The 23,597-nt window shown below is 34.4% G+C and overlaps 1 protein-coding gene across 1 annotated transcript in view; it reads left to right on the top strand.

The window, feature by feature from the left end:
* The window catches only part of cxxc4 (CXXC finger 4), a 61,106-nt gene extending 41,318 nt beyond the window's left edge, over window positions 1–19,788 (top strand). The window contains exon 3 of the mRNA XM_087237241.1: window positions 17,603–19,788. Coding sequence (XP_087093367.1) covers window positions 17,603–17,647 — 45 coding nt within the window. The 3' untranslated portion in view covers window positions 17,648–19,788. The remainder of the gene's footprint in view (window positions 1–17,602) is intronic.
* The last annotated feature ends 3,809 nt before the right edge of the window (window positions 19,789–23,597 follow it).

The raw sequence follows: 23,597 nt of genomic DNA, 5'->3' as shown, positions 1-23,597 counted from the left end.
TGCACATATATAGATATAATATATATAATATATATATATATATATATTATAATAATTTATTTTATAACCTATAATCTTTTTTTCATGTATTTTCTAATCATTGGCTCAAAGACATATAATTCAGATATGCAGTATTCATTAATAAGTTTAAATTAGTTTTTATTTTCCATGTTAGTTTTTATCATTTAATTTTTATAATTTCTATACAAAATTAGTTTCTGTCATACAGTTGAAGTCAGAATTATTAGCCCTCCTTTGATTTTTTTTTCTTTTTTAAATATTTCCCAAATAATGTTTAACAGAGCAAGGAAATTTTCACAGTATGTCTGGATGTTTAGAAAATTTGTTTAGAAATTTGTTGAAAAAAATCTTCTCTCCATTTTACAGAAATTGGGGGAAAATAAACAGGGGGGTTAATAATTCATGGGCTAATAATTCTGATTTCAACTGTATAGTAAATTTGTCATGATAGGACTTTTGGCAACAAAATATCTTCACAACCACCATTTCATGCTGACTTTGCTGTCATTAAAATGGCTTAATGACAAACAGTGCTTTAGTATGATTGCCATTGTTTTATACCCATTTAATGTGAATCATTCTGGTGTTCTGATTTTAGGTTTATTTAGATCATGGACAGTATAGATGAACGGTGCGTTTGTAGCAGCCTTGAACCAGGTCTCTATTATATGCTTTTAGCGCGTCTGGGATATTGGCTACCAACACTGAGATGAGATCTCCTCCTGTGAATGTTGGTGATGGATTGCTGTACCTTCCAGGTTTGAGCTCGGCAACGCCCCAATATTCCTGCAGAATGGAGTGACAGGCAATATATAACGCATCAGTTTGGGCTGACTGCACCACAGAAACTTTATTTTTCCCTGTCTGAAAAGAAGCCCTAAATATTCAGTTCACTCTCACAATCCTAAACTGCTCAAATCTGCAGAAATTCTCTTTCCTCTTGGGATTTTGTGATCGGTTATACATTTTACATGCTGTCAATAGGGGGGCAAGTGCTGGGATTGATTCTTTTGGTCAGCATTTTGTCATTGTGAAGAGATGGATGAATAATATGAAGAAAATCTGCACTTTCAGATCTTAGACCTTATTTAGTAATGATGTTTAAATAGGAGCTGAAAAAATAAAAAAGTACTGATAATTCAGTTTAATTATAGACTGGCCAGATTGATCACCTATGGATCAAAGACACAACGTCTCATTTTATTGTTCACATCAAATTGAACTTTTTGCACATAATTTGATTTATACTTGAAGAAAAAATCATTATGAATAAAGTATTAATTATTTAAAAAAAAATCCCAAGTGCTGTTAAATTGAGAGAAGTTTTTTTAGCTTGTGTTTTAAACCTAATAGATTTTACAAATTATTTTTATTTTAAAACATTTATTTTGTGTTTGCTATGGTCACAGTACATGATATTTTTCTAATTATTTTGCAGAAAACTAATATTCAGAACAAGTCAACGCTGAGTCACTGTTGACAGAATTTTCAGTGGGTAGTGGGTGGCACGTTTACCTCACAACAAGAAGGTTGTTGGTTGGAGCCTCGGCTGGGTCAGTTGCCATTTTTGTGTAGAGTTTGCATGTTCTCCCTGTGTTCATGTGGGTTTCCTCCGGGTGCTCCGGTTTCCCATACAAGTCCAAAGACATGTGGTATAGGTGAATTGGGTGGGATAAAATTGTCCGTAGTGTATGTGTGTGAATGAGTGTGTATGGATGTTTCCCTGTGATGGGTTGCAGCTGGAAGGGGATTCGCTGCGTAAAACAAATGCTGGAAAAGTTGGCGGTTCATTCCGTTGTGGCGACCCCAGATTAATAAAGAGACTAAGCTGAAAAGAAAATGAATGTATGAAAGGACTTGCTTACAAGTGGTAAAGCTCGTGTTCAAAGTGTTTTAAAAAATACTAGCAAAGTGGTAAAATTTTTATTGGCAATTGACATGTGTTTTGGTGGGGGCTGCATTATATGTTGCTAAATGATTGTTATCACAATAATAGTATATTTAGTACATGTACAGCAGACATGTGTGATAAATTACATTTATTTTTATGCATTGGTTTGTGCATCTAAATTTGTGCGACACTGTGGCACGGTAGTGCTGTTACCTCACAGAAAGAAGGTCACTTGGCGGTTCATCCCATTGTGGCGACCCAGGATTAATGAAGGGACTAAGCTGAAAAGAAAATGAATAAATGAATGTTTATCTAAATTTGACCAATCAAAAGGGGTTTTATAATTTTATCCCCACATCCCCAGTAGTTGCTGTTGGCTATTGGCTAAAGCGCCCAAAAGTCAACCCAGAGCTGAAAATCGACGATATTTTAATTTTAATATTTTTGACTTATATAATACAGATAATCTTAATAGGTACTTACCGGTAATCAATGGACTGCAGTATATAATTAATTATTGATACATTTTATCTAAAATGCTTAGCGAAGTATGAGTATAGATGTTTATGGCTGAAAAAAAAAAACAGGTGTATGTATAAAAATATTACCATTGGAAATACCTATTTATAATATACTTTCTTTTCATTTTTAATTGTTTCTTATTTTTGTGTTATGTAATATATAGTGTGTAGAGTTCCCTATTTGCGATCTATGTTATTATTATAAACTTGTAATAGTATTTATCAAATTCCAAATAAAAATATGACCAAATCTAGGTGGTTTTTATTCATTCATTTTCCTTTGGCTTAGTCTCTGATTTATCAGAGGTTGCCACAGTGGAATGAACCTCCAACTATTCCAGCATATGTTTTACACACATTCCAGCTGCAATCCAGTACTGGGAATTAAAAATTATTTAATACCCCCAAAAAATTGCAAAATTTAGTAGTTTCCCTGGTATTTTTACAAGAACATTTTGAGTTCAAAATTTGACCTTTGAATTGTGAGCAATGTAATTAAACATGTTTCTTTAAAAAGTTTTAATCAAAAATGTGCAAAGTTGTGCATAGTAATTGCTGTTTTTTTTTTAAAGAACATACTGCACTATTTCAGTTTTTTGTACTTCAAAATTATTTGACCTTTAATTTGAGAAATTAACTAAAAAATTTCTTTACAATTATTTTAATAACCGAAAACAAAACTGCTGAGGTATATTGTTTACCAAGAACGTACTGCAATGATTTTAGTTTTGATACTTAAAAATTGGACCTTTATTTCAGTGTCTTTTTTGCTTGCTTTGAAGTAGTTTGTGAAATTTACTATAGATTTAAAATTTTCTGCGTACAATACAAAAACAATACATTTTTCAAAATACATTTTCCAAAATAACAAATTTCTGAATAAATCACTGATGTAAAGCGTCTTTTGCAAATTCAGCAAAATTACTATAAATAAAGTGTTGACATAAGAGGTTATACGTTTATACAATTACATTTTAGTCTATGTTAAGTGATTGCTTATGAAATGTACTACATATTTACAGAAATAAACATTTTTTGGTGGAATATTAACTCAAAATATGGTTTGGATTAATCAGCTTGGATGATGTTACAACCTCTCAGTTTTAGGTTGAGCAGTGAAAGCATGTGAATTATGTTTACAGGTTCAGCAGCAGAAACAGTCTGAGGATATGAGCTATTCTTGTTTTGTGAGCATAAGCCATGAAGGTAGAGAGAAGTGAAGGATTATTTATTTATTTCTGAAAGAACCTGTCAGAATTGCCTCCAAAGGATTGCAGTCATGAATGGTGGCCTGGTTCCCAGTCCATACGTTAATAAATAATGGATATGTCAGGGCAACGTATGGGCTGTGCGTTATAATGAGCGTTCTGGAGCACATCAGCACTCTGCCTGGACTGGTATTCATCTGGTGAAGAGACGAGGGTCTGAGCCACTGTCACTGAACCAAACCCCCCGCTTCTCTTCCCTTTCCATATCAGCCTTCGCTTTCTTACACTTTACCTTCCTTTTAGAACCAATAGAATACTTCACAGCAATGTGGAGGACCACTCCAAATAGTATTTAAAATATGTTACTGTGAGAAAACAAATGTTATTTGTACTCCCAAATGGCTTTAATACTGTATATAATTGTGAAATTGTGTGAATATAATTTTTTTCTCAAATAATATTTTACAATTCTTCCCTTTTATTTATCCCAAATTATATATCCCACAGTATTCCAATTAAAATAGTACACTAATTTGTGTTATCAATAAAGAGAATTATTGTGATTATAACATTCTACTTATATAAGATATAAGTAGTTATACCTACTTATAGGCAATAGGCCTTCATTCCTGTCACTATTTCTTAATGTTAAAGCTATTTTTGTTTGTCATCGAATGTCATGAAGATGTTTGAGGTTTTCTACATATGTTATTGCCAATACTTTAAAAAAATAAATCTGTAATTTAACATTCATATATAGGTACACAGGATTAATTTAGTTATTACATTTCTTCATGCCTTAATTGAATGCTTCTGCTAAATGTTTATATATATTTATAATTTATAAATATGGAAACGCAGTGGTGTAGTAGGTAGTGCAAAGAAAGAAGGTCAGTTGGCGTTTCTGTGTGGAGTTTGCATGTTCCCAGAGATGGGTTGCAGCTACAAGGGCATCAGCTGTGTAAAACATATGCTGGATAAGTTGGCGGTTCATTCTGCTGTGGCGACCCCAGTTTAATAAAGGGATGAAGCCGAAAAGAAAATTAATGTAGCGGAAATAAAACTGTCAATAAAGAAATAATTTTCACCTTAAAATGTTTTTTCAAAAAACTAAAAACAGTTTTTATTCTAGTTGAAATAAAACAAATAAGACTTTCTCTTGCAGAAAAACTATTATCAGACATACTGTGAAACTTTCCTTGCTCCGTTAAACAACATTCGGGAAACATTTAAAAAAGAAATTCAAAGGGGGGCTAATAATTCTGATTTCCACTGTATATGCAATTAAAAGTAGAACTGTTTGCTCTCTTGTGAAATGTTTAAATATTTCCCAAGTGATGTTTAACAGAAGTGGTGCGGAGGCTCTAGGAAAACAGCACTTGGGAAATATTACCTGTCTAAAAAAAGTTACACACTGTAATATTTTGTTGGACCGCCATAACTTAAATTACAGCACACTTTTTCTGTGGTATCATTTCAATATGCTTCTGCCGTTGAGATTTGAATAATTTATTTTCAACAAGATCTAGTATTGATGATGGGAAAGTCTGACCACTGTACAAAGCCTTCTCTAGCACATACCAACTATTTTTAATATGGTTAAGTTCTGGACTCTGCAGTGGCCAACTAATGTCTAAAAATACTGCTGCATCCTCCCTGAACCACTCTTTGACATCATCATTTTGGAATATGTCTGTGCCATCAGGGAAGAAAAAAATCCATTGATGGTATAACCTGGTTATTCAGTTTATTCAGATAGTGAGTAGGGTTGGGTATTTAGGAACCGGTTCAAAACTTTACAAAAATAAATATTATATTTCACATAACATCATATTTCATATAATGCACTCATTTTGATTCTGTTTATCGATTCCTGTTTATTCACACAAGCACCGTTCATTAAAATTAGCGCTATGACTGACCTCAGCATACATTCAAAAGTTTCTTTAAACTTAAAAAAGATAATAGCATTGCCAAATCCAATACACATGACAAAGATGTTTTGTGCAAGTGAGGAAGTATCTCTAGCATGATGCATCTTTTGCTTCAACATGGAATTAATCTGAAGGAATGCACCATGTTTAACTCTACCAGCCAACAATCCACCCGATACAGCTAATATTAGCAACAGCAGTGTCTCACACTCAGGTACAAAACATGTTATGTAACACTTATGTTTCTGCATCCTATAGTAACTGCCAGTTATATACTGTATGTTAAATCTTTTTGTGTTATACATAAATAAATTTAGTTTGTAACTGCTTCTTGCATCCTTTCCTTAAATATTTTTTTCAATATTTGACCAATTGTTACAGGTAACAGTTATAGCCTACTTTAACCTAAGTGTGGCAAGAAAAACTACTCTTTTTCTCTCTACTAAAAATGATTATGATTGGAACTTAGAATCGGTAACATGCATATTCAGCAGAACTGTAATTATTAAAATGAAAACAATACCCAACCCTAGACTCAATCTTTGGGCACATAATGTTGCTGAACCAAGACTCGAGCAACTTCAGCATCCCCAGATCACAACACTGCCCCCACAAGCCTGTTTGGCAATAGGCATGATTTTTTTCTTCTTACCCTGATGCGCCCATAAATCCAGAACAGAGTAAATCTGGACTCATCAGACCACTTGATCTTCTTTCTTTGTTTCAGAGTACAACCTTTATGCTCCCTAGCAAATTGCATTCTTTTTATCACAATTATGACATGTTTCCACTGAGGGGTACGGTACGGTACTGTTGCTTTTAGTGATGTTTTGTAAACAAATTTCGGGAGGAGCATGCGCAGAAGTTTCAGTATCGAATACGTCATTGACAATCAACCCATTATTAAATCAGTGCTTGAACAAACCCCTATATATACCAAAGCTGTTTTACCTGCAGCATCTCATGACTTTAGCATCCCTCCACCACCCCGTCACCTCACCTATTGCATCGAATTCCCGGGGGCAGCGTTCTGGGGCCGGGCTAGACACTTCGCTCAAATACCAATTCCTCTTTGTTTCCTGATAAGGGGAGTAACTCGAGTTAGGGTGTCTCCTCGAGCTCAGAGCCCTCCCCCCGGACAGCACGCCAAATATACTTTATACTTAAACGAATGCAAGTGTGAACTCGTGAATGGCTGTTTCTACTGTCAAAAAATACTAAAAAGGAAACTGTACCATGCCACTTTTTGAGTATGCTTTCGAAAGGGTAACTAGCACAACAAAAGGGTACCAAAAGGCGGAGCGAGACACACAGTTTTACGCTATTGGTTTACAGAGATACATCACTGGCTCGAGCACAAGCCAGGAGAAGCATTAAGAACACCAAGACATTACACCATAATAATATATACAAATAATAATGAGCCGTGGTTGACCCAAGCTCAAACAAACCTTGCCGTCATCTTGATGAATAGCCACAAAGCCGAGAAGATGAGCGGAATCTACCCTGTGACCCGTTGTTTTTTACAAGGCCATCTAAAGCACAGGTGGTTTCACTTTCTCTAAAGAGCTCGCCGCGCATCTATATTTGAAACAATGAACTTCTTGAGCTGATGATAATAATGTGCATATGATTATTAAAGTGCTTTTGACATCCGATCTTTTCAGAAACAAACAAATGCGAGAGTGACACATGAAAAAAACAAAGGAGAAGCCAGACAAAACAAAGGAGCAAATGATTGTTTCAGCAAAAACATGAACAAAACTGCTATGTTTAACTATTACCATCACTTTTTGGATCATTATGACCATGAAATGATGTAATTACTTTCTAACAAGAGATGTTGGTGAAGATTAAAGATACAGATGAGAGGTTTGCACTGACTGTAGGCTATATGTTGCGTGTTGTTTTTGAACCCAAATAAGGACTAAATGTATGCTGTGTGCAGTTTTTTCTGTAATTGGTAACATATTAGAGACTGTTAGGGTCTGTATGTGTTCATTTATGTTGCATTTATACATTTATTTTATATAATCACAGACCTTACAGTAGGCTGTTTTGCACAATCATTGATTTGCTATTATAATTAAACAGCCTGATCGCACGTATGTGTATAAAGCATCTGTTTTATGAGAAGTGCTTTTCATATGATACAGTATGTGAATGACCCATACAGCTTTACTGTACACATCTCCTCGAGTGAGAATGACATCGACTGAAACTTTCTGTCATACACCACGCTCACCAAATTGGTACCATTGGTACCCTTTTGGCAGTGGAAATGCAAGTCTGATAAAGGTGAACTGTACCATAACATTCTTACTATATTATATCATCCTATCAGACTACTTAATTTACTTGTTTTTTTACTTACTTTGAGTGTCATTAACTTTGGATACAATACTTCATTTTCATATATAAATAAACAAATGAATAAGTTTGTCATAATTTAATCACCATTATGCTGTTCTAAACCTGTGTCGCTGGTCTTGCACAAAAAAGGTTTGAAAAAACTTGGACATATTTTGTTTATTTTGTAGGGGCATGCAATACTTTTCATATCTTCTTTTGTGTTCCGGTCATACAGGTTTAAAACAACAGGAGGATGAGTACATGATGCTATAATTTTGTAGTAAATAGCAGCTGTAGCAGCTGATGTGTCTTTAACATATATCAGCGAGCGTGTTTCACTCTTCAGCTCATCCACGCTGACAGCCCAGTGCTGATTGAATTTGAGTCTCTGCAGCATCTGCCATTATCATCCTCATGGTCTTGAGTGGTTTATCTGTGGCCTCCACGAATCACCATATCAGGGCTGCTGGGGGTTGGGGAGACTGAACAGGATTGGATAGGATGTGTGTGTCCATGTGTGAGATGCAGAGAAAGAATCTTTGTACATTTTTTGGATATCCATTTTTTGTCCTTGGGTATATATATATATATATATATATATATATATATATATATATATATATATATATATATATATATATATATATATATATATATGTGTGTGTGTGTGTGTGTGTGTGTGTGTGTGTGTGTGTGTGTGTATGTGTGTGTGTTTGGCATTTGATTAGTGTTTGATTATGAGTCAGCATCTCTTCCAGCCTCATCCGTCCTCTCTATCCTTCCAATCTCGCTCAGCTCAATCAGAGCAGGACATGCACGGCCCCTGTCATTAACTGCACCTGCCATCCACAATCAGTGTCAATGGCTGTTAGGACCCCCACCGCATGCACAACTCGCTTTCATTCAGTCTGCCTGATTTTGGCTTTGACGTGTCTTCCTTTGTGAGAAGAATGTAAGACTATTCTTTAACCATCAATTCAATTCTCAGTCACGGAGATTATTCGAAATCGTTTGGTTGGACTAATTTGGGGTGCATTTGTTTGGAAATTTGTAGTATTGGAGTAATATTTTCATGCTGTAACATACTGTATGAGAGTTCCATTGTTTATATGTTGGTGTTCTAATGCAACATTTACTTTTTTGTATGTTTGGGTGGAAGCTGAAATGTACAGTATGGACATGCTTGTAACTTCAAAAGATTTTTTGATTAAGTATTACAGGTTTAATTTTTTTATGATGTCATTATGAATATACAGTTGACGTCAAAATTATCAGCCCTCTTGCAATTTTTTTTTTTTTTCAAATATTTACCAAGTGATGTTGCAAGGAAATGCTAGCAGTATTTCCTATAATATTTTATTGAACTTAATTTAAAATGCAGAAGTGCTCTTATTTATGTGATTGTTTTATAACCTCCGATTGAGTTGCCTATGGGAGAAATGACTAGGAATAATAACCGGCAGAAACAAACTTGCTCTACAAACAAGTGTGTCCATGACTATACATACAAAGCAGAATTATATAATAAGAAAATATCAGTTCGCAACATCAAGCAGCAACACAAGCTGTTTTTAACGTCTTAAAATAAATGGAAGTGAATGAGACTGGAAGTCTTGAGTCAAAGAGATTCAAATGGCTGCACCCGATCGTACGCAAGGAATAAGGCCAATAGTCTTATTTCTTTTAGTCTGGCTGGAATCAAAGCAGTTTTAAAGTTTAAACAATTTTAAGGTCAATTTTATTGACCTCCTTAAGATTTTTTTCTGATTGTATACAGAAAACTGTACTGTTATACAACAATTTGCCTAATAATTCTAATCTGCCTAATTAATATATTAACCTAGTTAAGTCTATAAATTGCACTTTAAGCTTAATCAAAGCTATTATGTTTAATTTTCATGTTAAAAAAAGAAATTCTCTCCATTAAACAACACTTGGGAAATGTTTTTTTTTTTTTTTTTTTTTTTTTTAATTTTGAAGGCTAATATTTTTGACAGCATTTAAGCCATTACATTTTAACCTGACAGTATATTCAACAATAATTCATTCATTCATTCATTCATTCATTGTCTTTTCGACTTTTCAAGTCCCTTTTTTAACTTGGGGTCGCCACAGAGGAATGAACCAAATTATCCAGCATATGTTTTACGCAGCAGATGCCTTCCAGCTTCAACCCATCACTGGGAAACTTCCATGCACACTTATTCACACACATACACTACAGACAATTTAGGTTACCCAATTCACCTATACTACGTCTTTGGACTCGTTGAAGAAACCGGAGCACCCAGAGGAAACCTATGCCAACACGAGGAGATCATGCAAACTCCACATAAAAATGCCAACTGACCCAGCCGAGGCAGAAATATATTACATTACATATTAGATTACATAATAAACAGAAATATATTACATTGATGGCGAAGCAGTGGTGAAGTAGGTAGGTTCGAGCCTCGGCTCAGTTGGCGTTTCTGTGTGGAGTTTGCATGTTCTCCCTGCGTTCGTGTGGGTTTCCTCCGGGTGCTCCGGTTTCCGGAAAATGTTTATGAGATTGTAGGTATGCTGAGATTATAGATAAAAATTGTCAAAGGCTGGAATAAGGTTCTATTCCTCACAAAAAAACAATATATGCAAACAAAAACATATGAATCATAAGACATAATCAAGTGCATCTAAAATTTGGATTACAGAGCAAGAACAGAATGTTTCAGGTTTGGGGTTTGTTTATTAATTTTTTTTGTAAAGTAAAATCATATTTCGGCGATGCAGTGGCCCAGTAGGAAGTGCTGTCGCCTCACAGCAAGAAGGTTGCTGGGTCGCTGGTTCGAGCCTCTGCTCAGTTGGCGTTTCTGTGTGGGGTTTGCATGTTCCCCCTGCGTTTGCGTCGGTTTTTCTTCCGGGTGCTCCGTTTCCCCCACAGTCCAAAGACATACGGTACAAGTGAATTGGGTAGGCTAAATTGTCCGTAGTGTATGAGTGTGTGTGTGAATAAGTGTGTATGGATGTTTCCCAGAGATGGGTTGCGGCTGGAAGGGCATCGGCTGCATAAAAACATGCTGGATAAGTTGGCGGTTCATTCCGCTGTGGTGACCCCGGATTAATAAAGGGACTAAGGCAACAAGACAATGAATAAATGAATGAGTGAAATCATATTCCAGACAAACTGCTGTGTTAAAAGTTAAACGATTACAGAAATGTTTGATTTCAACTTTTGTTCATTATAGAAAATCAATAAAACTGTGTAAAGCCAAATGTGACTTAGAATAAATTCCGAATGAAACTTCAAATTAAGTAAACTAGACGCCCAATAAATTTGGTCGTTATTGCATTATCGCACTGATCATGCAGAAAATACAACAAAACCAAGGGGTCCGTTCTATTAGTTAAATATTCATATGTTAAGAAATGTTTCTGAAAAAGCAGAATGATCATTTGACTGAAGTAATGATGCTAAAATTTTAGCTTTGAAATTACAGGAATAAATTACATGTCATTATATCAAGAATTCAGATGCAAAAACCTGTGTTTATGTTACATTTTTTTCACATTAAAGGCATTTAAAATAACCTCGAAATTTAGACAAACATATTAATAACTTTATATATTTTAATTAAAACCAAAAACATGATTTTTAATGTTTTTTGAAGAAGTAATATCTCCTCACCAAACCCGAATCAACATTTTACTGTTTTCGATCAAATAAATGCAGGCTAGATGAGCAGAAGAGACTTCTTAAAAACAAAAAAAATTGGCCATAGATATATTTAGAAAACAATTTCTCCTGTATCTCTGACAATAGGTAATGTTTGTATGCTCTCAAAATTTGTCCTGGTGTCTTTGGATTGGAAATATAAGCTCAAAGTTACAAGAACATTCCTTTCGTATCTGGTTCTCCATCCCCCATCTTTCTCTCTCTCTCTGGGTGGTTTGATGGAGTGATTTTGATGGAGTGCGCAGGCGGCCGAGAGCCGTCGTGGAGCTGTGCTAATTGAGCTCTCTTTGTGCCTGGTCACAGCAGTGAGGCGAGGAGAGACGGCTGGAAGTGAATTTGAGCAGCACTCAGGAAGCCTCAACCAGATCGATAGTGCGAGACTTAACAAAACGCAGACATGCCGGCCACGCACATCAGGGTCATTACTGTCTATAGCGAGCCACATTTCCACTGGGGACTGATCAATGGGGGAATATGTGGATTTGGAGAAACATTTCTTTTCTTTCTTACTCTAAACCACAACTTGTGTTAGTATTTTTCTTTCAAAAGAATAGTTTTTTTTTTCACTTCTCGAAAAATCTCAATGGCGGGATTATTTTTTTGTGGTTGGCAGTTATAGAAAATATGTGTGAGAAAGGAGTCACGGTATGCAAATCAAACCCTTTGTCCGTGTCTCTTTCTGTTTCCTCTCCTGCACTTGCATGAAGACATTTGTGTATTTGTTTATGGAAGGTGTCATCCTCCTGCAACCTGTAATGACACCAGGACTTGGAATTTTTGAACCAGTTTTAGTCTCTTGATTCTGAACATTGAAAAAAAAAACATTTAGGCTTTTCAGTGTAAATAATTTATTTGTTTTTGATAGACTAGGATTTTTTGTTTTTTAGTTATTTTAACCTTTTATTTGGGATTGTGTACTGTGTTTGATAGCATTGTGATAGCAACTAATGGCTGATTCTAATACTAATATACATTTTTTCCCTTTTTTTCAGATTAGATCACTGTTTAGTTACTGAAGGTTATATAAATATTATGTTGTTAAATATATATATATATATATATATATATATATATATATATATATATATATATATATATATATATATATATATATATATATATATATATATATATAGTTTAGATGCAAAACCCTCTAAATACATCAGACCACTTTTTTGTAAATAAGCATTTTCTATCAGGCTCCTCTGATTAGGTTCAGAAGTTTCATTTTATATGTAATAAAAAGGTTATTAGCTAGTAAATAAAATAAAGTTTTTTTCAAAAATGTCACTTTAGACAATTCTTTTATTTTTACCAAGGTAGATTTTCTTTTGCGTCAAAACAAGTTAAATCCACTTCTACTTTTTTTGCAAAAACATCTAAATCCATCTACTGGGACAAGATAGTGTAATTAGTTGAAAAGTAATGAAAGATGCTAATCATTTACCAAACATTAAACACATTAAACAAACCATATAAAATTAAAAACACATAAATCTGTCAAGTAAGTGGCGGTTCATTCCTCTGTGTTAATCCCTGGGACCAGGGACAAAGCAGAATGAAAATGAATGAATGAAATCTGTAAAGTAAGTGCATTAATCAATAACATTAAAACTGACATTAATTAAATCTTAACAATCTGTTGTCATTTCTGATATTTGGGATTCAGATTTAATGGAAGAACAGCAATGCAAACATTGTAAACTAAGCTTGTTAGCTTGTCAAATAATGTCAAATAATGTAAAAAATAGTGTAAAACGTTGTGAAACATCAGTATCTGTGCATTGTCTATTAATATAATTCTTATCAGGCGTATAGGTAATATGAAGTAATATAAATAATGTATGGTTTTATACATTATATTTATATTTATGTTCAAGAAACCCGTCTGAGATGATTCACACTTCTTGACATGGTATGTTATCATGCTGAAAGTAAGTAACCATCAGAAAATGGGTACACTGTGGTCATAAAGGGATGGACATGGTCGGCAACAATACTCAGGTTGGCTGTGGCATTGACATGCTGCTCAATTTATACTAATAGGCCCAAAGTGTGCCTAGATTATATAACCTACACCATCACACCACCACCACCAGCCTGTTGATACAAGCCAGGGTGGATCCATGCTTTCATGTTGTTGAAGCCAAATTCTGACCCTATCATCCGAATGTCACAGTAGAAATTGAGACTCATCAGACCAGGCAACATTTTTCCAATCTTCTGTTGTCCAATTTTGGTGAGGCTATGTGACATGTAGCCACCGTTTCCTGTTTTTAGCTGACAGGAGTAGCACCTGGTGTGGTCTTCTGCTGCTGTAGCCCAACAGCCTCAAGGTTGGACGTGTTGTGCTTTCAGAGATGCTCTTCAGTTTTAATGAGTGGTTATTTGAGTTACTATTGCCTTTCTATCAGCTCGAACCAGTCTGGCCATTCTCCTTTGGCCTCTGACATCAACAATGCATTTGCACCCACAGAACAGCTGCTCACTGGATATTTTCCCTTTTTTGAACCATTTATTGTAAACCCTATAGAGATGGTTGTGCATGAAAATCCTAGCAGAGCAGCAGATTCAGAAAAACTCAGACCAGCCTACCTGGCACCAACAATCCCACCTTCAAAGTCACTTAAATCATCTTTTTCTACATTCTGATGCTCAGTTTGAACTGCAGCAGATCGTCTTGACCATGTCTACATGCATAAACGCATTGCGTTGCTGCCTTGTGATCAATCTGTGTTAACGAGCAGTTGGACAGGTGTACCTAATGAAGTGGTTGTTGAGTGTGTGTGTATATATAATGTTGTTTATTTAAAAAACACACACACACACACACACACACACACACACACACACACACACACACACACACACACACACATATATATATATATATATATATATATATATATATATATATATATATATATATATATATATATATATATATAAAATAGTCAACAGGCTCTATAATAATAATAATAATTATTATTATTATTATTATTATTATTTTTATTATTATTGTGATTATTATTATTTTTGTCTGACATACTTGGTCAAACTTTGTCATGTACTTAAATATTTTACCTGAATAATTTTATTTTAAGAAAGTAAATTATAAACAAAAATAAATGATGTGGTTAATTGCAAGGCTTTTGCAAACATACCCACAATTTCTTCTTAACTGCTGTTTTCTCAACTGTCATTTGCATATTCTAAATGTCTACAAATTCTACATATCTAAATGTCACTTTCAGAGGAATTGTAGTTGCAGTCTGATTGTTTATTATATCAATATATCATAAGTATAATGGAGCCTTAGTCCATGTCCACACTAATACATAACTCTTTTAAAAAAACGACAACATATTTTTTTCTCTCTGTTTCAGCTTTCTTTCCACACTGTGATTACATTTTTAGGAATCTCTTTAAAAGTATTCTCCTAGGTGTGCAAATCTGGAAACACTTTTTTTGGGTTACAGTGTAAACAGTGAAAATGAAGATTTTACAGCATTTGTTTTGGATACTTTCCATTTTGACGGCATTGAAGATAAAGATTAATGTCATTTTGTGCATGCTTCAGCTTTTCTTTAAAGGACATGGAATGTTTACACAGAGCTAGGCTTTTTATTTTGGCACATCTCCCAGTTTATATTCTCACTCGCATTTTCACTTGCATTGTGTTACAACAACAAGTTAGTGTAACATTTCAAAGAGTGAGAAAGTGAATAAACTCTAGCTGGAAATGGATGGGATTGATCTTCAAAACTCTTTCTTCGACTGATTGTCTAAAGCCAATTTTGATTCTAAAGCCATCACGCAAGTGCAGAATGTGGAAATTAGAGCATAACATTTTTTTTTTTTTACTATGAGCAGAAATACTGATATCGTTTGCCATCTGGAAAACTTTAAATCAAGTTTTCAGTTTTGTGGATTAAAATTTTATATTAGTTTACTTCTATGATTCACACTTATTATATTGCTTTCAAGGAGATCTCTGCATAGCCATTGATGTGGCTAATAACCAGGGCCAGACGGAATCTGCAGATGTTTTTTGCTATTTCTGCAGAGGATTTTGGTAAAAATCTGCGGATTTCTGCGGAATAATTTTGGGAGTATCCGGCGGGGTATGACAACTAAAACCTTAATACATGAAATAAAAAAGAAATACCTTTATAACTTTTATTTAATGTTTTCGAATGCAAATCCAATTAGATTAATTTCATTTGGTAAACAAAGCAAGTCTCTCATATAATATCTTTACTAAAAGAAATCATTACTTAACAAACTGTGTTGTACATAAATCAGATGAACTTTCATCTGCGGAATTCTGCCCGCACAGATTCCGTGTGGGCTTACTAATAACAAGGAGTTCTAAATTCTAAATAGGCATTTCAATTAATACTACATGTTTTTTATGTATTGGCTTTTGCACGTTATGTCTGAAGTGCAGGTGACTTTAATTTGACCAACAATCAAACAAAAAATCCTGACAGCCAATCAATCCCTTTTTTTCTGATGGTATTTATAGTTTAAGGATCAGATTTTTAGATGTGTTGTATGATCTACAGATATATTTATTGCTTGTGAGTGTGAGGTCAGAATAAGTTCAGAAGTTCAATTCTCATTTGTCATTAAATAAATACAGCAGGGACTTAAATACCAGCAGAGCTAAGATAAGAAGTGTCCTTACAATCCTAAACCTCATGGTGTGTTTATTTATTATGAATCGTCCACAAATAAAGCTTATATCATCTTTGGCCTTAGATATTTTTTTTAATTACTTTCAATTACTACTAGATGAACTGTTTACTTGTGTAAATGACTTGTGTTGATCAAAAAGCTTCCTTTGACTTCCTATTTTTTGTATAGAAAAGCTGGTGAATGTTCCACTGAATGCTAAAACCTTAGGTTTATGTTCTCATTATCTTAACCTTTTTGATTACTTTTTCACATTTATCACATAATCCTCAAAAATGCTTATTTATATGTGTTCATTTATTTTTTACTTTTTCATAACATAGCACAATAGGGCACAAGCTATAATGTCTGTACATGAATTAGTTTCACAAAAACAACATTTCTAAATATAAATACCAATTTGCGTCATAAAACACAACTCATACTGACTATATGAGCCTTTCTTTACCTCAGATTGAATTTCATAGAATGATTGCTGATCATTGCTTTATGTTATGTGCATTGCATGATAGATTTTTTTTGCAAAACGTTATCTTAAAAACAACAACATCAACAGAAAAGTTGCTTGGAGTGAATTGGTAAAAAATAAATAATAATAATAAAATTTTTTATAATTTGCTCTCCTTGTGTCCATTCAAAACCCATAAACCTTTTGTTCACCCTCAAAACACAAATTAAGTTGAATTCCAAAAGATTTATGTCAACCCATTAAAAATCGAATCACCCAAAACTCTGTTTCAAGAAGTGTGTGCATGTGTGTGCGTGTTTGTGTGTGTTTATCTCTCATAAATGGTAAATCAGCATCCTTCGTATCTGTCACTGTGCTGTTTATTTGAGGTGAGAAGCATCAGTGTTGAGGTATAAAAAGTTCAACAAAGTAAAGGACATCTCTAAATTTATGTTTCAAATTGAATCAAAGTTCTTAAAGTGTTTGTGATGACATGATGGTAAATAATTGCAGAATTTTCATTTTGGGTAGAGTTAACTCTTTGATTGTACAGTTTTTGTAAAATATTGTGAGGAAATCTAAACATGACTCTAAACCTAAACTTTCCTTTGTCTATTTGGGACATCGAGACATTGAGATGTAGGATTCAGTGTATTATTTATAGAATGATGAGCTAAGAGAATAATTTTAAATGCTTTTTATAGAAAAAAACGGAGAATGTAACAAAATGTAATTAACTTGCCATGCAACTTATTGTGAACTTTTGTCTTTATTCGAATGATACTGATTCTCTGTACTTTCTGTTTGTTTCCACCAGAGAACACCAGTAAACAGCGGAGAAGCATTTCGATGGTTCTTTTAGGACTCTCAAATACGTGACATCATATGGACTGATGTAACAGACTTACCACAAAAGGAAATTGCAGGGCTACAAACCCAAAACAAAACCCAGACTGTGGATGACAGAGCATGAGAGGGTTTGACAAGTTAAAAAAAGGAAGAAAAAAAAACTTTGTAATTTTATTTCCTGTGTAATTATTATTGTACCTTTTGGCAGCATCATAATGTATATTTTTCAGTGTCTATCAATGTGTTTCAGTGTCTTGGCTGTGCAAGTTGCAAGCAATGTTGTAAAGAACTGAGTAGACAATCATTACAAACAGAGGAAAATAATGTCAGTCAGTGGGCTAATGGCCATTTGGATCACAAACATATTTTTAAATCTGGAGCAATAATTATAAAGGTAATTGTTCACCTCGTAATTGCCACCACTTTACACTTTTCTAAGGAATGATCTTAAAAATACCTCTTTTCACCTAAACCGACAAGTTCGAGACACACATTAGCTATGTTTTCATCTATTATCTATTATACTATCACCAAAAAAGCATTACATTTTGAAAATTTGGTCAAAACTTATACCCATAACTAAGATAACTTTTTATCTGGTTAGAAAAAAAATGCACATAAACTACGACAGAAACAAATATACAGAATAAATTCCACTGTGCGCAATCATGTGATTTTGTTTCAGCATCAGTAATGTTGTTTTGGTCAAGTCTTCACAGTAGTTAAGTTTCATTACTTCCCAGAACTGTCTCATGCCTCAAAAAGCCACTGTGCGTTTATTACATTTCATTGTCTTCTAAGATGCAAGTATTTTAGTATATAAGTATGAAACAGCCCACAGTGACCTCCTACAGCAGCAAATTTCAGGCAAATGTTTGCCAGTTTATGAAATTTTCATTGTCTTTGACTCACTGGATGGAAACAGTGCTTTATTCGCAAATTTTTAATGCGATATTCCAGTTTTGCGCATAAACTTAAATCTCATCAATTTGAATGGAAACATAGCTACTGTGATTAATCTCTCATTAATGTGATGTTTTGTATTTGACAGACTATGTATGAACAGTAAGCAAAAGCCAGGAATTTTCTTTCTTTTCAGCTGTGTTAATTTTTTGTGTGGCACATTATCTTGTTGCCATGGTGCACTTTTAAAGGTCCGGTAATGCTGAGAGACGGTGGTCTAAGGTTGTTTGTATAGTCTCTCAAAGTTTGATCACATTCCACTTAGTTTTGGTTGAAATTCTTTCAAAAGACTACCTAAAGGGTAGGTAGCGAGCCAGTACAAAACATTTATGGAAATCACAGTAAGATTTGTGACATGATATTTTAAGTCTCACAACACAGTAAACAACACATTCCGATATGAATTATCCAATAAGTTGCTCATTGTCTTTACCCTAATGTTGCATGTGTAAGTGTGTTTTTGTTTTAAAGATAACTAAAAATTTGTATATTGTTGTTGTGATGCTTTTATGTGTTAAAATAATAAAGGAAAGAAAAAAAAAAGGAAAAACGGTGAAAAAAAATTATTTGATGCCATAATTTGAACAATTTTTACATCTGTATTGTGTTTCTATCTTTTATCCTAATATAAGCATACATTTCCTCTGTTTCTATGTGGCTGTCACAGGGGATAAAAAAGTGGGAAGAAAACACAGGAAAAAAACAGACATTGTCATCCCATCTTCCCAGAGAATGCAGAAATGTCACATGGAAAAGAGAATGACTCCCAGAGGCGTTAAGCCTTAAAGAGACACTGAAATCCCTTGCGGTTTGTAATGCGTGGAACGGGTGGGTTTGGGGGGCAGGCGGTGGTTTGGGGGAATCAAGGATATCGCAAGGATAGAATAATTTTGGTGTGGAACATGGAACAAAGGAACTTCTTTCAGGAAAACAGAAGGAATATGCTTTCTGGAAAATATAATGATATTGATGGCTCGACTCATGGTTCCAAACTAGCCATCCTTTACAACTTATGCAGCATATGTTTTACGCAGCGGACGCCCTTCCAGCTGAACCCGTCACTGGGAACATTCATACACTTCCATCCACACAGAAATGCCAACCAACCCAGCTGGGGCTCGAACCAGCGACCTTCTTGCTGTGAGGCTGCCTGTAACTGTTATTTGCAATCAAATTACATTTTTTTTGTACATTTTACTGTTTCATTATTATTATTATTATTATTTGTGTAATATTACCTGTTAATTAAATATACTAGGTACAACAAGTCACTGTTAAATATACAATGCATCCGGAAAGTATTTATTGTCAAGTATTCACTTCACTTTTCCACATTTTTTTTCATGTTACAGCCTTATTCCTAAATGGATTATATAATGACAACATGATTTTTTTTTATTGCTGAAAATTTATTACAAATAAAAAACCTGAAAAATCACATGTACACAAGTATTCACAGCCTTTGTTGTAAAGCTCTAAATTGAGCTCAGGTACATTCTGTTTCCACTGATCATTTTGAGATGTTTCACCTGTGGTAAACTCAGTTGATTGGACATGATTTGAAAAGGCATACACCTGCCTATATAAGGTCCCAGGGTTGACAATGCATGTTGAAGCACAAACTAAGCATGAAGACAAAGGAACTGTCTCGAGGCACAAGGCTGGGGAAGGTTACAGTAAATTTTCTGTTGCTCTGAAAGTTCCAATGAGCACAGTGGCCTTTATCATCTGTAAGAGGAAGATGTTTGGAACCACCAGGACTTTTCCTAGAGCTGGCTGGCCATCTAAGCTGTGTGATCAGGTTTGAAGAGCCTTAGTCAGGGAGGTGATCAAATAACCCGATGGTCACTCTGTCTGACCTCCAGCATTCTTCTGTGGAGCGAGGAAAACCTTATCAAGGGACAACCACCTGTGCAGCAATCAATCAATCAGGCCTGTATGGTAGAGTGGCCAGACTGTAGCCACTCCTCACCTGTAATTTGTCAAAATTCATCTGAAGGACTCTCGGACCATAAGAAACTAAATTCTCTGGTCTGAGGAGACTAAAATTGAACTCTTTAGAGTGAATGCCAGGCGTTACATTTGGAGAAAATCAGGCGCCGCTCACCAGGCTAATACCATCTCTACAGTGAAGCATGGTGGTAGCAGCATCATGCTGTGGGGATGCTTTTCAGCAGCAGGAACTGGAACACTAGTCATGATAGAGGACAAGATGAATGCAGCAATGTAGAGGGACATCCTGAGAAAAAAACTGCTTCAGAATGCTCTTGACCTCAGACTGGGGCGACGGTTCATCTTCCAGCAGGACAATGACCCAAAGTACACTGCCAAAATATCAATAGAGTGGCTTTACAACAACTTGGTTAATGTTCTTGAGTGGCCCAGCCAGAGACCAGATCTAAATCCTATTGAGCATCTCTGGAGAGATCTGAAAATGGCTGTACAACGTCGCTTCCTATCCAACCCAATAGAGCTTGAGAGGTACAGCAATGAGGAATGGGCAAAAATTCCCAAAGAAAGGTGTACCAAACTTGTGGCATCGTATTCAAAAAGACTTCAGGCTGTAATTGCTGCAAAAGATGCATTAACAAAGTACTGAGCAAAAGCTGTGAACACGTATATACATGTGATTTTTTCTTTTATATATATATATATATATATATATAATTTGCAATAATAAAAAAAAATCTTTGTGTAGAATTTAGAGGAAATAAATGAATTTAATCCATTTTGGAATAAGGCTGTAACATTAAAAAAATGTGGACAAAAGTGAAGCACTATGAATACTTTGCACTGTATATGCAATTGAAGTGAGAATTATTAGCCCACCTTATTTATTTTCTTTATATATATATATATATATATATATATATATATATATATATATATATATATATATATATATATATATATATATATATATATATATATATATATATATATATAACAAATGATGTTCAACAGAGCAAGGAAATCACTGTGTAAATCACAGTATGTCTGATAATATTTTGTCTTCTGGACAAAGTCTCATATGTTTTATTTCGGCTAGAATAAAAGCAGTTTTAATTTTTTTAAAAAACATTTTAAGGTCAAAATTATTAGTCTCTTTAAGCTATTGTTTTTCCCAATAGTTTACAGAACAAACCATCATTATACAATAACTTGCCTAATTACCCGAACCTGCCTAGTTTACCTAATTAACCTGGTTATGCCTTTAAATGTCACTTGAGGCTGTATAGAAGTGTCTTGAAAAATATCTAGTAAAATATTATTTACTGTCATCATGGCAAAGATAAATCAGTCACAAATTATTATTAAATCAGTTTCTCTCCGTAAAACAGAAACTGGGTAAAAAAAAAAAAAAAACAACAACAGGGGGCTAATAAATTAGGGGGGCTAATTATAATAGAGAGGGAGAGAGAGCACAAGTCTTATGGCTATTCATGTTTCATGGGATTCAGGTGTTTTACTCTATTTAGGCTATCAAACAGCATCATGCATGGGACATGGATGTATACTTCATTGTTGTTGTTTTCCAGTTAATAGTGGCAATTTAAACTGGAACTGTTATTTGATGAATGTAACAGAAAAAAAGAGGAGAGCCTGTTGGAATTTCTATGACCACAGTGTCTACTGCATTTTAATTCATTTGTTGTTGTTGTTATTATTATTATTATTTAGTTTATGCCTATTTATAATAACAGATAGCTTTTGATTGCATTTCCTTTTGTTTGTTTTATTTATTACGTTATTATTCATTGTTAAAATATATTTTTGTAGTTCAGCATTTAAACACATTTTTTCAAACATTAATAACCAACAAACAATGAATAAACCTAATTTGTTTTTACCTGGTTTTACCTGAATGATTATTTTTGAATTACCTCATTTTGTAGGTTTTAAATACAGGACTAAGCAAAGGCAAAAACAAAATCTTCTTTTTTGTGTCTGTTGAAAGTGTCAAATGCCTGTTAAATACTTGTTATTGACTCTTCACAAGCCTCTCTGCTTTTCAGGAAAGGATGTTTCCTGAAAAATGACAGAAGAATATGAAGCATTGGAACAGCTGGCAGTAGAGAGCCTGAGGAATATGACTGCAGTTGGCGGCAGCCTCGTCTGTGCCAAATCCTCTCAGCCAGTGATCACAAGGTGATAAGAGCCATCAAGAACATGTTGAATGCTGTGATTAATAAACCACATCAGAAGGGGCTCTAATCCTCTTCTGTTCCTCAGCCCATTCGCACACCTTGATTTAAAGAAACGCCTTCCCTTATTCTACAACTCTACATTGCATAAGTAAACAAACAGTGTTTGATGCCTAGCTCAAAACAATCTCATTCTATTATGTTGAAATCTTTAAAGTTAAGAAATCTTAGAGTGTTCTACATATTGTTTTTAAGGATAACAAATTAAGCAATCCACTTAAAATACCCATATTAAAGCAAATAAAACATATCAAATAAATACATCAGTGAGCAACAAAAAAAGTGTAGACAGATACTTCTCTGTCTATGATTTTTTGTTCTTTTGTGGTGGCTCTGTTGGGTCTGAACCCAGTGTCTCCCGCAGGCATGCCCACCCCAGGGATGGTGCAGTCCTCTAAGTAATCCCTCAGGGATTCTGCAGGGAATGATCATGCTGTGCTGTGCTAGGAATACTGGCATTTCCTGGCAAAGTGCACACAACTTTTAGAGTGCGGAGGGGTTTAAGTGAAAAAAGAAAGATGCACCTAATGTGGGAGAGGAGTCAAGAAAAAGACAAATACTGTTGTAAAATTATAAATATAACTTTATCAATAACTTTACCAATACTAGCAATATTAAAGGGAGAGTTCACAAAAATACAAATTCTGTCATCAATTATTCATGCTCATTATAAATCTGTTTGAGTTTCTTTCTTCTGTTCAACACAAAGAAAGCTTTTTAAGAAACCTGCAACTATTGACTTCCATAGTGTTTGTTTTTCCTTCTAGAAATCAGTGGTTACAGGTTTTCATCTTT

This window comes from Danio rerio, chromosome 1, assembly GCF_052040795.2.
Source record: "Danio rerio strain M-AB ecotype USA chromosome 1, GRCz13ab, whole genome shotgun sequence".
Lineage (NCBI taxonomy): Eukaryota > Metazoa > Chordata > Actinopteri > Cypriniformes > Danionidae > Danio > Danio rerio.
Note: the sequence above shows the minus strand (reverse complement) of the source record. Positions and strands in the feature narration are given on the sequence as shown.